General features: G+C 40.6%; 1 protein-coding gene across 1 annotated transcript; it reads left to right on the forward strand.

Moving 5' to 3' along the window:
* The first annotated feature begins 6,284 nt into the window (after window positions 1–6,284).
* Window positions 6,285–16,557, forward strand: LOC120718489 (endothelin receptor type B-like). The gene is made up of 8 exons (XM_040007027.1): window positions 6,285–6,456; window positions 7,381–8,183; window positions 8,771–8,898; window positions 10,750–10,951; window positions 13,606–13,758; window positions 13,836–13,972; window positions 14,060–14,168; window positions 15,287–16,557. Exons 2-8 carry the CDS (start codon window positions 7,671–7,673, stop codon window positions 15,383–15,385), a joined length of 1,341 nt encoding a protein of 446 aa, XP_039862961.1. The 5' UTR covers window positions 6,285–6,456; window positions 7,381–7,670; the 3' UTR covers window positions 15,386–16,557.
* Window positions 16,558–16,957: the final 400 nt, after the last annotated feature.

A 16,957-nucleotide genomic window follows, 5' to 3' on the forward strand; every position in this document is an offset into this window, starting at 1 on the left:
AACTTTCACCACGCTCAGATTTATAATTATACGGTTCTTGGAGTGAGTGCATACACTCATGAAGTTTAGTAACTTCAGGTCACTGCAACAAGCCCAGGTACAGTTTACTGACGGATGGGTACAGGACCTTGAAATGCACCGTGTAGAACGAAAGACCATCGTACGAACAAAGGTAAGTTTACCAGTCTCACAAATCGTCGTCATAAATACACATTCGTTAACCGTTTATTAATATAACCTTTGAGCTCAATGGTAATTAATTAGCAGTGGAAATAATTTCTGGTTCATTACAGAAATGTAGCAGTGACAATAATATTGTATGTTGTAATCGCAATGGACAATTAGTGATACAAAACAACTGTTTTATCCTGTGAATAAAAGTATATGTTTTTGTCAATGTACCATGGTAATAACAGAAGCGAAACACAATATTGTGTCAGGACGATTCACTATTTATGCACAATAAACAAAGGAGCATAGCGCGACAATTTCTGTTCAGCGCCAGACTTGCTTGTAACCTATATCACCAATTATGTTACGAAAAATGACGCATTAACTACAACAGCAGACTGACCTTTGTGGAAATGCTTGGAGCAGACTAACATGTGAGCTGGAGTGTTCTGGGACGTTATATTTGGTATATCCAGACCATCCGTCGGCTCTTACTTCGGAAACATGGCTTAAAAAATGTCTCTTCAACGACGTAATCCGATAAAAAAAAAAAAACGATCTCTTTACCCGTCGGCTTCCTGTGGCTGTCATGCGACCGGCTATTGCAGTTAATAATACAACAGCTTCTTGCCATTTTTTGGGTTTCTTTTTATCGCTGTGTAACTGAGTTCAATTGAAAGCCTGTGTGCGCTAGTACCTCTTGCCACAAGTTCCCAGAATCCTTTGCGGTTTTACCCCTGAATGACGTCACATTTTCAATCTTTATCCTGGTGGGCCGGTCTCTAGTCAAAATGCCCAGGCCGATTTTTTTGTCCCAGTCCAGCCTTGCACGTGAGCACAAATGGTTGCAGAAATCTTGCAGACAGAGTTTTAAACCACAGCCAGTCACAAAAATGTCCGGATAAAACAACAAAAGCCAAGAATGATTTTGACTGTGGGCGCTGACAGAGCAAAAAGACGCAGTAAAACTGCAGCAGTGGAGTCAGCGGGGGTTGAGTAAAGCTTTTAAAGGAGCCATTTCAAAAAGATACACAAATTTTTCTTATTAACACTGCATTAAATCCTCTCCTCCTCACGATTCATCTGCTTCTTTCCCTGTTTGCACTCTGCACACATCAGATGTTCGGGTTCCCGCAGTGAGACTTTTCCATTCAGCCTCACCACAGCTGGATGGAAATAGTGTGCCACTGCGTGTTCTTTGCGGTTCTTCAGAGCTTTATAATAAAGTTTCACGTTCAGGGTGGAAATCATCAGCAGCTGAGGGGACGTAGAGGCTGTTTCCTGTCTGTCTCAGTGGGCTTGATTCGCTTGTTTAAATGAACTTGTTTGTTCTCGTCGCTCTAATTAGCTGCGAGTGTAATTTATCTTTTTATCAGCGGCACTTCAAGACGAAAGTGAGAACGAAACCTGCGCTCACTGAAGATAAAGTGCAGCACTCGGTCCTGGTGGTCCTGTACATGCTTCTGCTTCAAAGGAAAAGCATTTGTTGTTCACAGACACAGCACATCTTTTTCCTCTCTGCAGTTAAGCCGCGCCATAAAACTGATTACATTTATAAAATTAGTCTTGGCATGTGGCCTGTCAAGCTCCTTGCTCCTCATGGGTGCAGTTTACTGTGATAAGAGCAGCACATTACCTCGCAGGTTATCTCCGACAGAGGGGTCACTGATTTCACACAGTGATGCACAAATCCACGCTACTCATTGCTGCCTGACTATGCTGGCTTTTTGAGTACTTCTTCTAAAAGGGCACGCTCGTAAAAAACAACAGTATAAAAATATTAAAAGTACACAATCTGGGGACAGGGGCACCTCCAGACTTTTTTCAAAGGTTGCTCTAAAAATATTGGAGTGGCACACCAAAAACAGCATTTGCCCTTTTATTATGTTGTTGTTAAATATAGGTTACTTGAAGAATATGGCAAAAAAGAGAGAACGAACATGCCTTAGTAATTTCCTGCTATTAAAGTTGATATGAAAATATGGACCCATGAAAACCAAATACGATTTCATGATCAATATCAATCTGATTCATTAGATGAAGTTATTGATTGATTGAACGTCCCAGCCATTAGTTTAATTGGTAAAATTATTACCAACATAGGACAGGTTTGCTTTGTGGGGTTTCCCCCACCCGACACACACACACACACACACACACACACACACACACACACACACACACACACACACACACACACACACACACACACACACACACACACACACACACGTGTGTGCGCCCATGTTTGGGGAATACAGTGGAAATTGTTTTAGCGACTCTCAGGATTTATTTGAAGAGCATAAACAGAGCTGAGTGAGAGTGGATACTGGACTTGGATGAGTCAAGTTGGCCAAAAGCCAAAAGATAAACGCTAATGTTGTTCAAAGGGCTGCAACTGCTTACACTGCAAAATCCAGTCTTTAATGTGGACAGGGGTAAGAAAGGCAGGGAAAGACCCACACATGAGAAACTCCAACACTGACCAAAAATATCAGGGAAGAAAGAGCAGTAAAAAAAAAAAAAAAGTAATGTCTGAGATATGAACAGCTGTAGCTACTGAAGAGGCTAACTGAACACAGGCGTTGAAACAGAACAAAGGAGGCAAAGAAAGTACCAAAGCCAAATATCAATACTATTGATACCAAAGTTGGTATTGATAGTATTGGATCAATTTTATAATTTAAAAGTAATCATACGTAAAAAGGTATTTTCTGAGTTTTAATTCAAGCACCACATGGAGCCTCTGTTTGTGTTAGCTTGTCATACGTGTTCAATTCAATTCGAATTTAAAAAGGATATTTTAGTGAAAATTAATCAACAGTTTTTATAAAACATTTGTATTTTTGCAAAATTGGCACTGCTTTTCCTTTACAATGGGTTTTAATTCCCATTTTGATTATAAGAATGAGCAGTGAAATTTTTAGGTTTTTAGCTTTAATAATTTTTTAATAATTTTTCAGATATTTTCCTGCAAATGCTGTCTCAGAATGTAAAGTACAAATACCTGAATGTGGGTCAACAGACAATTAAAATAAACATATATTGTGGTGAAGGTGTGGTCCCTGGCTCAGCTGTGCAGTGCTCAAGGGGCAGTGCCAGTCAGGTTCATGGTACAGGTATGTGGTGTTTTATTAATGAGCTCTCTCTCTCTTCCCTGTTGATTTAGTGAAGCCGCAGCAGAGTGTGTAGGAGTGCAGCGGAGAAGCTGCACGCGTGGGTGCAAAACCGAAAGCCCAAAGAACTGTCATATATATATAATATATGTATGTATGTGTGTATGTGTGTGTGTGTGTGAGTGTGTAATGTCTCAGGGTAATAATTTATAAATGTCTCCCTATGATAATAATCTTGTGGACACAAACATGTCCTTCTGTGCTGCATGCAGAGAATAAAGGAGAGGGCCATCCTCTGATGTAGGTCACAGGTCTACCAGCTCCTTCCCTGGGCTTTGAGCCAGGCAGTAATATGTGTGTATTTGTGCCAGAGAAAAAGAGTTATTATCCGGCTGCATGCTTCGAGTCACGTAGAGCTTTGATGTGTTTATCTCTGAGTTTACTGTCACAAATAAACAAAACACACGCACACACACTGGGCTGCATATCTCCACCGACTCGCTGGGACTCAGATAACACGGACTTCTCGTAAAGGCACACTTAGCCCCGACATCAACTTTCTGAGGTCAAAGGTCACGCTGAGCGGAGCCAAATCAAACTCATACAGAGACAAAAAAAGACAGACAGATAACTGGAAGACTGACACACGTGTGTCACAGATGTTTAACCATGCATGCTCCCACAAACATGTTTCAGTCAGGAATAACACGGGCTGTGTGCTTCTGCCAGATGTTTAAACGTTTCCATGGTCACAGGAGATCCAGAGCTTTTTCTCATTTCCTGTTATTGCTGAACATAATGACAGTATAACGGTAAACAGCGAGAAACGTTTTTTTAAGCCAGGTATTATCACTTTTCTCTAGGCACTCCAAAAACTGTAAACAACAACAAATGATACACTGCCTTGACAAGACATTACTTGTTGCTTTTAGTGCGATGAGATCTCAAAAGCCTTTATGTAGTTTAAAAAGTACTTTTTTATTGGAAGCTGGGGAACACATTATTGACTCAAAGAGGTAGACTAAAATTCTCATGTGCACACCCTGTGTCAGTGTTAGATTTCAAACAGGTGGATGATCAAGAATGGGCAAGATTCATACTGGATTGATCCGGGCCCAGTCTCTGATCCTGCTGGCCAACAGGGTATCAGTGGAATCTGTGCTGCTGTTGGGCGAAGGACAAAGGAAAAGGAAAAGACTATGTTTGCATATAACACTCTAATCTGTAGTGAAAGCTGGGAGGAGGTGCAAAAAGAGCCTGCAGCAGTGGAGGTGTTCTGCCTTTCATTCTTCTTTCCAGTGCACAAAGAAGATTGAAAGGCAGTGGAAGAAAAACAGAATACATGTGTGTGAATGAGGGGAAGACAGGTGGAAACATGAACATGCAAGGAGCAGAGGCAGTGAAGGTTGATGAGTTAAAATACCTGCGTCCACCCACTATGTGCACATGAGAGGTGGAGAAGAGCGTGCAGGTAGTGGGTGGAGTGGGTGGAGATGAGTGTCAGGGGTGATTTGTAGCAGAAGGATAGGAGCAAGAGTGAAAGGGAAGCTTTACAAGATGGTAGTGAGACCTGCTGTGATGTTTGGGTTGGTGGTGGCGGCACTGACAACTAGACAGGAAGCTGTTAGAGCTGAAAAGAGGAACACCACGAAGGTTCATGGATGTAGTGAACAAGGACAGACGGAGGGTTGGTGTGACAGGGATGGAGGCAGATGATCTGCGGTGGAGACCTATAAAGGGAGCAGCTAAAAGAAGAAGAAAAATCCACCTTAAAAAATAAACATGACCAGATGTTTGGAAGGCTGTCACAAGAAATTGACTTTTTTCTGTAATTATCTCGGGAGATCGACAGACGGATTGGTGTTTGAGAGACTACGGTGCTGTTTGTTTGTATATTATGTTGTAGATAGCAACTGATAATTAGCAATAGCTATAAACTTATGTGCTGGACTGGACTATGTTAAACAGCACTGTCCCTTTTAAATACATAAATTCTTCTATTTTGTGCTTTATTTATTGGATCTTTGGTTTATAGCAATCACTTTGGCCAGGTCTCCCTTGTGAAAGAGATTTGAGATTAATGGTACTTCCTGATTAAAAAATCTATTCCATTTTTATTAAAATCATAAATAGGAACTCTTTTATCCACTGAGTGTTTCCTCGGTTAATAATATTTCAGCTGTGTGCTTATCATGTCTGGACGTCAGTAGAGATCCATGGTCACCCTGATTGGTGCCTTACAGAAACCAGGTTTGAACTTTTGGTGACAGTTTTGTAAGGTGCAGAATTAGGCATGTGTTGATTCATTTGGGCATTTGTGTAGCAATTTTCTGGTCTATCTGTATTTATAACTGTAGGTGGAAACAATGGGAACAAAGGCGCAGGGAAGGTTCAAATCCAGGACAGCTGCACCGCTTTCTTCTAAATTCACGTGTGCAGTCTGAGCACTGAGCTGAATAATTTCCATTTAATAAATCAGTTAATTAATTTGTGACCACCATGAATGTTCAAGCTTTGAGTTAAACACAGTTTACTTTGTGTTTCTCACTCATAAAAATAAAAAACTCTGTAAACTGTCCTGATATGTTTTCAGCATGTTCCTGTGATGGTTGTGAAGACTGGGCTGGAGTGGAGCTTTGTTGAATTACTGTTTGAATCAGTCAGTAAAACGAGTTCAGGGATTAACGCTGTAACAGTAATAAACCGACTCTGGAGTCTGGAATCGCTCGTGTTCAAACACTCGTGACGCAGTCGTAAATTTTTACAGCTTCAATTTCCACAACATTGTTTTATCAACAAGCTCTCAAGTGGGAAATCTGGCTCGGTTTCAGTTACGCTCACTGACGGTAAAAGACTTCATGTCTTCTTTATGAGATGTTCCACTGAGACCTGAAAAGAAGAGAGGAGGGGAGGAGGACAGCAAGTGAACAGGGAGACGAGAAGGAAGGAAGGAGGGAGGGAGGAGGGGGACGCCCGAGCATTTACAGCAATCAGAGTGAGAGAGAGATAAAGAGGGAGCGAGGAAGTGAAAACTGAACTCAGTTTGATTTTAGTCAGTTTAGTCTGGACTGAGCAGAAGGAACTAATCTTCTTCTTCTTCTTCTTCATTGACTTTGGAAGGATTTATTTTAAGAGGAAGTGACAGACAAAGACAGAAAAACTCAAACAGGTGAGATTTTTAAACTTCTTTTCATATTTCATACATTTATACAGACGTAAATTTGAATTGTGAGCCAGCAGTGTATTCTGATGAGTTCACACCTCTGATCTGTCTTTAATTTTTTTATGTCTTATTGACACCAGCTGACTGTTCTGTCCTTCAAACACGTCTCTGTTATGTCTGTGGTTTAGGAGTAAAGTGAGAGTTCACTGAGCCCAGTCTGATCTGAGGTGGCCCAAACAAGTAAAACCAGATAAAGTGTCAAGAAGTACATTCTCAAACAATAAAGTTCAATACGTGGTGTGTGTAGTTGCCTGCGTTTATAACTCCAGTGTTTTCCCTGCGGTTTGAAATTTTGTGTGATCTTGTGAATTTCATGAGCCCAGGCAACTAACCACTCATACTAGATTGCATCCTGTCATCTCAACAGGAATAAATTAAGTTGTTGAATTTCATACAGATACTACATGATTTAATTAGGTTCACCATAAACATTAAATTATTTTGTACAAATTAAAAGTTACATTTTTGTAAATGTAAAAATCACCAATTTCCTTTTTTGAGTGCAGCAGACTTTAGTCAGCTCCTTACTCCAGTATCCAGATAGGTGAGTTATTAAAAAAATGTAATGCTGTAAAGTTGCTGTAAAACATTTTACCATGGGAGTCTATGGGGCTTTACTCACTACTGAAGTCAGCCTCAAGAGGACAGCAGAAGAACTGGAATTTGCAACTTCACAGGCTTCATTTTCCAGTCCTGGAGGTTGCTCCTTGGAGATTACCTCTGCAAGCCCTGTGAATTATCTCAATGTAGAAATATCTAGCCAAATATTAACATCTTATAGGATTAATATCTTTAAATATATAACTAAAATCCTCAAAAGTGGCCTTTACTAACCAGTCACCTGTCACTTTCATTCTACTCTCTCCACAGACCAAAAACAGCAGATTCATCTGAGGACCACGATCACTTTCACGTCCCCTTTCAGCCCAGCTTCACAAAGAGCAACAAAGATTCTGGAGTCCCAGAATTCAGGACTTTTGAACAAGTTTCTGAATCTGAGCAGCCAAACAGGGATCTTCTGGAATCAGTTTTGAAGCTACAGAAAGTTTTAGAAACACTACTACCTCCAGATTTTTCTCTAAATTTGGGAAGTGGTTTAGAAGTAGCAGTCCATAAGAATTTTTGGAGTCGCAGCAGCAGATTCGGTGAAGGGTTCCAGGATGGGACACAGCATTTCCTCTATGCCCTTTGGGTTCATCCTGCTGCTGATTGTCTGGTGTTTGTCATTTATTGATCCAGCTGTCTGCCAACATAACCCCACATCAGAGCCATTTTTCTCAAATCTGGTGATGTCTGATCTGCCAGGCTTCCACAGCACTGACCAACCTCTAGACCCAGGCTCGCATCATTTGCAAAATAATGTGAAGAAGAGTGGTCACGGAAAGCAACACTTCCAAAAGCTGAAGCAACACAAAGAACAACAACAACCGTCCACCAATACATCTACGGTGGTTAGGTGCTCAGTCAATGTGAAAATGAAAGCAACCTTCAGGTACATCAATGTCGTGCTTTCCTGTTTGATCTTTATTGTGGGAATCATTGGCAACGCCACCCTGCTGAGGATTATCTCCCAAAACAAAAGCATGAGGAATGGACCCAACGCTCTCATAGCCAGCCTCGCCCTCGGGGACCTGATATACATCGCAATAGTCATGCCGATCCATGTCTATAAGGTACCGGACTTAAGTTTATATGTATTAATCCTTTTAACACCTCAATAGCTTTCATAATCTACTGACTTGAAAATCCCAAAAGGTAGCATTTAAGAAACATGTGACCTTTAATAAGTTTTTACCTGAAGTCCTGAAGAAAATTTAAGTGCAAGAAGCTCAAAAGAGTAGAAGAGTTAAAAGGCTCTGATCAGATGGTGGGAGAGGTCAACTGTTGGAACGAGGTCTCAGTGGATCTGGGATATCAGCGGGAGTCTGACCTCACAAAGCTTTTAAAATTAGTTCAAAGATTCACTGGAAGCCAAAGAATCTTTTTCTGAAAAGTTGCCAGTTTAGCATGTGGCTAAAATAACATCAAAGCCTAACTCTAAGAGTACATTTGACAATATCAGGAGGTTTAATATTTATGACCTGTGTAGCACTAACATGGACAATATGATGGGGAACAAAACCACTTCCTAGCTGAGTGTCTCTATCAGGAAGTTGAGTGTCGTACTGATAACAACCCAAAAATATCCTGCTGATTGTGATTGCTCACACACTGTTTTAAAGCTCTCTCGGTTTGTCCGTGTGTGTGTGTGTGTGTGCAGCCCTTGGCGATGAGGTGGCCCTTTGCCGAGAATGACTTTGGGTTGTTCCTCTGCAAGCTGGTTCCCTTTGTGCAGAAAGCTTCAGCCGGCATCACCGTCCTCAGCCTGTGTGCTCTGAGTGTGGACAGGTAATACAAATTTTACTATGCTGATGATCGTCTTGATGCATTCTCAATCATCCAGGAAAGTAAATCTCCAAAAGTTGATTCTGTTCATCTGGACGTAGCGTTTTGTGGGAGAAACGTTTCGTCACTCATCCAAGTGACTTCTTCAGTCTCAGCTGACTGCAGGTTTCCTCAACATAATAAACAATACATTACAATAACTATACATTATTATTACATTATTATAAACAATACATTTGCATAATGACTGAAACCAGCCCACTGAAGGAACACTGGGCTGATGGTCGTATCCAGATATGCCCTTTATCAAAAATATCTACATGTCTAAAAAAACAGACTCTGTCATCAGCCTCTAGTCTTAGTCTTAAACCTCAAATAGTGGCGCTTGTTGTTTTAAAAAGGCTACTGTTTGTCAAAGCTGCTGTAGTCTAAAGAGACCAGCATGGCCTTGTGATGCTTGTATGCAGAGCTGGAGTAAATTCAAAATCCACATTTTGAATGATGATTTCATTCATTGAGGGAAAAAATCCAAACCTACCTACCTAGTAAAAAAACCACACAAAAAACCCTATTAATCGTCCACCCTTGTTAAATCACAAATTAACTGTGATTATCCAAATATTTTGGAAAGCTCAGTTTAATTTTTACCAGTCACACCCAGGTCTGATTACTGCCAGACCAGCTGAATTAAGAAGTCACTTAAATAGAACCTGTCTGATAAAGTCAAGCAGACAAAAAGATATCAAAAGACAGCACATCATGCTACAGTCTAAAGAGACAGCTGAGAAACAAAGTCAGTGACATCTGTCAATCTGAAAAGGGTTAAAAAGTGATTTCTAAGGGTTTTTGGACTCAACTGGACCACACTGAAGGCAATTATCCACAAATAGAGAAAACTTGGAACATTGACGACTCGTCGAGGAGGTCACAAAATAGTCCAGAACAACATCCAAAGAACTGCAGGCCTCACATGCCTCAGTTGAGGTCAAAGTTTATGATTCAACAATAAAGAAACTGGGCAAAAATGGCATCCATTGGAGAGTCCAGCAGAAAACCCCTGCTGACCAAAAACAACAAAAAGCCTTCTACATTCTAATGATCGCCAAAACCTTTGGGAAAATATTCTGTGACCTGACGAGGCGAAATCTTTTGGAAGGTTTGAGTTACATCTGGCATAAAACTAACTTCACAACTTGCCATAATAGATGGAAACATGAATTCTGCTTTCTACCAGAAAATACTGAATACTAGGAGACAAGTAAACCTGGGTTAAGTGCACCTCAAAAAATAAATAAAAAGAAGAAGAAGGAGAGGTTTTTGGGGTGGTTTAGTCAAAGTCTGGACTTAGATTAGATTGAGATGTGTTGACATGACCTTAAACCTTCATGTGACCAAATTAAACCAATTCTAGAAAGAACAGTGGGCCAGAGTTCCTGTACGGTGATTAGAAAGACTCATTGCTAGTTATCTAGCTAATTTTGTTGCCAACAGAGGCCCAACCAGTTATTACGTTTAGGAGGGCTGGGTAGGTTTGGATTACTTTCATCCTTATTAAATTAAATCATCATTTAAAAGCTGAATTTTGCATTTACTCTGGTATCTTTGTCAAACATTAAAATTGGTTTGATGATGTGAGACATGTAAGTGTGAGAAATATGCAAAAAACTAAGAAATCAGGAGGTTTATCTACTTTCTAAGTGTGAAAATCTGAAAAGGAAACAAGATCAGCATCAGATTAGATTTAAATCTGTCATTGTGCTAAAACTATGTGTGAAACTAACATTTATGGAATGAATATTTTTCATGAACATTAACAGAAGACGTATTTTTCAAACTGTTCCACCTTACTTCCAGGTACCGAGCTGTGGCATCCTGGTCACGGGTGCAGGGCACGGGTCTCCCCACGGTAACAGCGGTGGAGATTATGGTGATCTGGGTGCTGTCGGTGGTGCTGGCTGTGCCGGATGCTGTCACCTTCACTATGGTCCCTTCCACATACAACAACCATAGCTTCAATGTCTGCATGTTGTCACACAGGAACACACCCTTCCTGAAAGTGAGTCTGCACTCTGAGAGCTTGCGTATGTGGGCGTGTGTGTGTTTATGGGAACATCTGATAAATATTTAACCCTCAAAACTGACTATTGGCTGCTACAACAGTTTCTTCACATCCTCCACAGCTCTCACGTGTCTCTTAATAGTTTTTTCACCTGTAAGGAAGCTTTTTTAAGTGGTATGTCAAATAGAAAATTGAAGGTAAAACAATAAGAGAATGAGAGAATGAGCTGGTAGGGAGTGGTAAAGATTTATCAATTCTTAGCTATCCCAGTCTGCATGCCAGAGTATCCTTGGGAAACATACTGAACCAGAGGCACCAGTGTGAGTGTTTGCACAAACATTAGACTTGGCACTTTGGTACTTTGTGCTACAGTTTAACAGATATCAGGTAAAAGCAAGAAGCCGTGTGTCAGGTTTGATCATGATGCCACTTTAAGATGAATGGTCTCCATGGACGGGAAATAAGTGGCCACTTTCATCCATTTCCATGGACTCGTGGTTTTTACGTCTCTGGGCGAGGCCTCTTTAACTCAGACGTTTAGGACAACATTTCCTGTTTATGTCTCCAGGTCATGAGTAGCACAAACAAACAGCACAGGCACTTGAATCTGAACCTGGGTCAGCTGACCTGCTATCAGTCTTTGGACTGAATCGGTGTTGTGTTTGCATATTAAAACTGAATCTTTGACGTAACAAAGCAGCTGGGTTCAAGTACAAGCTACCAGCTCCAAACACAGATCACAATCATGGTCATAAACAAAAAGCAAAGTTTAGAAAGACGAACATGTTCACATGGGCTTATTAAAGGATAATGTGGGTTTATTTTAACCCAGTTCATTTCCCATTAGTGTGGCTGTGGGCTTGGTTCACTCTAATGTTGCACTCTCCTACATGGAAAAGTTTTGATTCATGATGGTAATGCCAGCTTCCTGCAGCATTCAAGGAACATGGATTAATTAATGAGTCATTTCCAACATGTTTTGGATCTGACACAGAAGGGAGCTGAAATCAAATCACCAGCATATTTATCCACACACACTAATTTGATTTATCAGCCAGCTGGTGTTTGTTGTGCTCCTCCTTTTCCTGAATCTCTGGAAAACAAGTGCAAAGTTAGTATAACCAACAGAAAACCAAACACACCCTCGCAAACTGTCAGTCTATTTAATTTCCCATCTCTTCCTCCAACATGTCAATGCACCATGTCAGTGATTGCTGTTTCAACCCCTCCACCTACACCAACATCCAGCTGCCAATTACAGTATGCTGCAGATTTTCAGGAGCCTATCACAGTAGTCTTAGGGTGAGAGGTGGTGTACACCTGGACAGGAGGCCAGAACATCATGGTGCCAACACAGAGAGATAGACAACTGTTCACACTCATATGCATACCTACAGCCAATTTGGAATCATCAGTTAACCTACCAAGCACATCTATGTACAGTCAGGAGAGATTTACGCAAGGAGGGGGGGTTAAATTGCTGACATAAAGGTCCCAGCTGAACTCAAATCCAGGATCAGTTTTATATAGTATACAGAACCGCAAACAATACCCTTTATAATGTAAGATAAAAAGCCTCAGAGCCGACACATGCCCCCTTGAGGCCCATATGGAGGCCCAAAAGGACAGCAGCTATGGGGCCCACGTGTTTTCTTTGGACAAGCCCATAGTGGGTATGTCTATAGAAAACCCAAAGGGGCTAAACTGCTGTCGACTCTGCGTATGTGCACTCATTTGAGGATCACGGGAGATAAACGTGGGTTTGTCCTGCCCACACTGCTGCCGTCTGTGGATTTTACAGACTGTGTGGAGAGTGAAACTGAGGATCCAGATGCAGATGTGTGGAGGCAGTTAGAATTAAACAGAAAAAAACCCCACCTTTATTGGCAGATAAATATTATGCAAAATCCATAAACAAAGAAAAAAAAAGGACACATAACTATCAAAATAAAGCAGGAAGTGAAATCTAAATAGCAGCATGCAGAAACAAATTAACGTAATACTAGGAAACTAACAGGAGAGGATGGAACAAATACACCGAGGGTAACTAAACTGTAATACAACCAGAAACTAAGAATGAGACTAAACACTCTAAAGAAAACACATGAAGAAAATTTAAACAAAAAGCAAACTCAGAAACAAGCAGAATACTTAAATAAACAAAACTTGAAAGCCCCCAAACTCAAAAACACTGGGTCAGTGACCCCGGACGAGGCCATGCAGGGGCTCATTTACCCACAGCTACCCATGGTGGGCCAACACGGGCGCGTTTATGGGGAACAACCAGACAGTTGCCTGTGAGGATGGTTTTATGACGGGTAACCATCTGCTGAGAGAAAAAACGAGAGCACAGAGGGATGGGTATAAAACACCTGCAGGATGCTATGTAGTAAAGCTGTTTCAGGTCTGTGCTGCATGTGTCAGCTGTTGGCTCTAGAGCACTGTGATGTGAACCAACAGATTCTAGAAAGTTTTTACATCCAGAAAAAATCTGTGAATACAGGCTGCATTGAAATATGGTCACTCGTGTCTCCAAAAACAAGACGATGGTGGCCAGGATGTTAAAGCTGAAGTTTCCAAAACCAACATTACTGTGTCCATCCTTTATGTACAGTCTGTGGGTGTAATGTGGTTGTTTCTGTGTTTTTCAGCACTACATCGAAGCAAAGGACTGGTGGTTTTTTGGTTTCTACTTCTGCATCCCTCTGGCCTGCTCAGCCATTTTCTACAGCCTCATGACCTGCGAGATGATCCAACACGAGAAAGAAAGTCTGAAGATCTCGCTGACCGAGCACCTCAAGCAGGTGATCACCAACACTGAAAAAAAGGCTGTTTATCTTTAACACACAAACAAGCTTCTTATGCAAAGTCCTCTCTGCAGCGGAGAGAAGTCGCTAAGGTCGTGTTCTGCCTGGTGTTGATCTTCGCCTTGTGCTGGTTTCCTCTCCATCTGGGTCGCCTGCTGAAGAAGATCATCTATGATCGAGACCTCAGTGAGCAGCGATGTGAACTCCTGAAGTAGGCCAACCATCATGCACTGCTGGGAAAACAAAGCTTTTTCTGTTTGTTTTTTTCTGGCTGTTTACACGTGTCTACATTTTCTAGTTTCCTGCTGGTCCTCGACTACATCGGCATCAACATGGCCACCATCAACTCCTGCATCAATCCCATAATCCTCTTCTTTGTGTCCAAGAAGTTCAAAAACTGCTTCAAGGTAAACACTGAACATGGCTGCGCTGTGTGAGAGCGAGTTTTTAATCTAGACTGCCAAGAATCTGCTTGTTTCTGTGCCAGCATAGCATCGCAGCAAGGTCACGGGGTCAAAGGGCGTGAGATAGATATAACAGAGAAACAGAGACTTATCAGATGCTCCCAGAATGGAATTATCTAGAGGACAGAATGAGAGGGGAGATGTATAAACATGGAAAGGTTGTGACCTTTGATAGGAGACTTATGGGAAGTTAGTTCTGTAGGGTTAAAGAGGCACTCCACCGAATTAGCACATAAAGGTCACCATGGGCAAACTTTTAGTGATGTTTGTGTTTAAGCTGATGACTTTTAGGACAAATGCAGATATCATACAGAGCTGATGATGTTCATGTCAGAGCGCTCTTGTGTGCAAACCTTTTTGGTTTTCTGTTTGGACTGATTATTTTTGACCAGTTAGCATCAGAACAAGATCTGAATAAGCAGCACATGTGTCTAAAAGAACAGCACATCATACTGATACGTAACTCTTGTTCAGTTAATTTAGCAAATCAGCAAAGAGACATTCGGACATTTAATTTCTAAAACAATGATTAGGTCCAATCCTAGACAGGAAACACTTTTTACAGTGGAGATTTTTAAACCTTAGGTAATAAAACGTTACGCTGATGTTTTTTGGTTCTTGTCATTCTGTCTGTAAACACGACAGCTCGAAAGGTTTTGAATGAATTCCAATAAAACCTCGTAGGGGTGTGAGTGAGGTCATGTTAACAATCCATTAAATTTTAGCTCACATCCACCAACACCTTCAAGGTCAACTCAACAAATTAATGGTTGAATTAAAGCCTTAACTTAAGAACTATGATCCCTACACGTGTGGTGTGTATGCAACACATACAGGAGAAAATACCCTATAAAGACTTAAAATATCATGCCACATTTGACCACTGACCTCCTCTTCAAGGTCAATAGATTGATCTGAAGGTCAAGCTGATGATAATGCTATATCAGGATACTAAAGGTGCTGAGGTGGTTCTCTGCTCTTTCAACAATGTGTCTCCTGTGAGTCGCTGAAAGAGGTACGCCTTTAACCTGACTCCCCTCTGTCTGTCTGTCTCTCTGCAGTCCTGTCTGTGCTGCTGGTGTTACTCTGGCTCTCTCTCTAACAGCATGCTGCCTCTCCACCACGGGACGAGCCTGCAGTACAAACACACTGACCACTGAGCGAGCAGGACACTCGCCTGCATCTGCAGCTCTGAGCGCTGAACCAGCAGCCACACAGAGACACTGACTGTGTGTGAAATACAGCACAGAGTACACCAGCGCTTTCATGTGTAGTCTTTACCTTTATTAGTACATTTATTCAATTCTGTATTATATTATGTGTATTATATGTGATATAGTTATACTATGTGTCAGACCTTATAGCTGCAGTGTAGTGACGTTTAAATGTTTAGTGACAAGTTCGAGTTCGTTCGAAAAAAACAAAAGAAAAGGTTTTCCTCAAACCCTGAGCTCCGAATTCAACCTCATCCAACATCTTTGGGATGAATTGGAAAGCCAAATGAGCCGGACCTCATCACCCAAGGTCTGTGTTGGGCCTCTTGTGGCTAAACAAAGTATTACATTAATTATGATAACGTAAATAATGTGTTTTTGTGCCCTTTAACTTTTACTGCAGATAAGCTGTTAAATGACAGCAAATCTTTGTTTTTACTAAAGAAAAGAAAATTAACAAAATCTTATTTTATCAGATCAATTTGAAATAGCAATATTTTTTCATGATAGAAAAACCATCTAAAACAAGAGAGAATTTCTTGTTTTATTTTCATACTTGATAAAAAAAAAAATCTTGTTTTGATATTTTTTTCTGTGGATTTTGAAGTGTGTCCACAAAAACAGTGCATTGTCTCTGAATTAACAGAAAAGTTTCATTTTTCTAGATCTTAGATGTGTCTGAGTTGCACGCAGCCATTTTTTTCTTTTTTCTTTTATGCATCCTATTTATTGTTGTTTAAATATGTAAAATAATATTCAGTTAGTGCAAACAGAAACAATTGTGATGTCAAATGGTACAATAGCGTCCTCTAGAGGCTGAAATTTTGCATCACATCGCACAAAATCAAACGTCACACGTGATGGTAAATGCAAATGTCAGGGTCTTTCTGCTTTCGCAGCTGGAGCTGAAATTTAAATGAAGTGAAATATAAAACCTGTGTGTGCTGTGGAGCAGCGATCAGACCAACAATCTGACTTCCACCAAAGTCTCTAAACATGTCAGCACGTGGACTGAAGTTACTAGTGTTGAACTATTCATCTGTTTTATATCTATACTTACTGTGACTTGTTTAATAAGTATTACACGTGTTTGTTAATAAAAGTATATTCTCCACATGCTCATGAAGCTCTGCTTTGGTTTTTATATGTGTGTGTGAGTGCTAAATGTCTGATTTTTTTCCAGTGCACTGCAGTTAAGAGCTTCTGTAAATGCACTCAGTCCTTTGGTTCCCAGATAGGGCTTTCAGAGGGACACGCATCATGCTGTCAGCTCTGTGAGGCTCTGTGAGGCAATTTTATTTTACATATTTCAGATTATATATTGAAATTTTACAAAAATATTTAATCTGACTCTCATACATTTTCTTTGTCTCATAACTTTATTGTTTTCAGATACTTTTATTATTTTACTCTGCTACTTTGTAACCTAGTTTTTAATTTCATAATATGTCTCATAGTTTGAATTAGTTGATTCATCATTCTGACTTTTAATCTCATAATTGTAATTTAGCATTTTGA

Source organism: Simochromis diagramma, unplaced genomic scaffold (genome assembly GCF_900408965.1).
Source record: "Simochromis diagramma unplaced genomic scaffold, fSimDia1.1 OVJJ01000141.1, whole genome shotgun sequence".
Classification (NCBI taxonomy): domain Eukaryota; kingdom Metazoa; phylum Chordata; class Actinopteri; order Cichliformes; family Cichlidae; genus Simochromis; species Simochromis diagramma.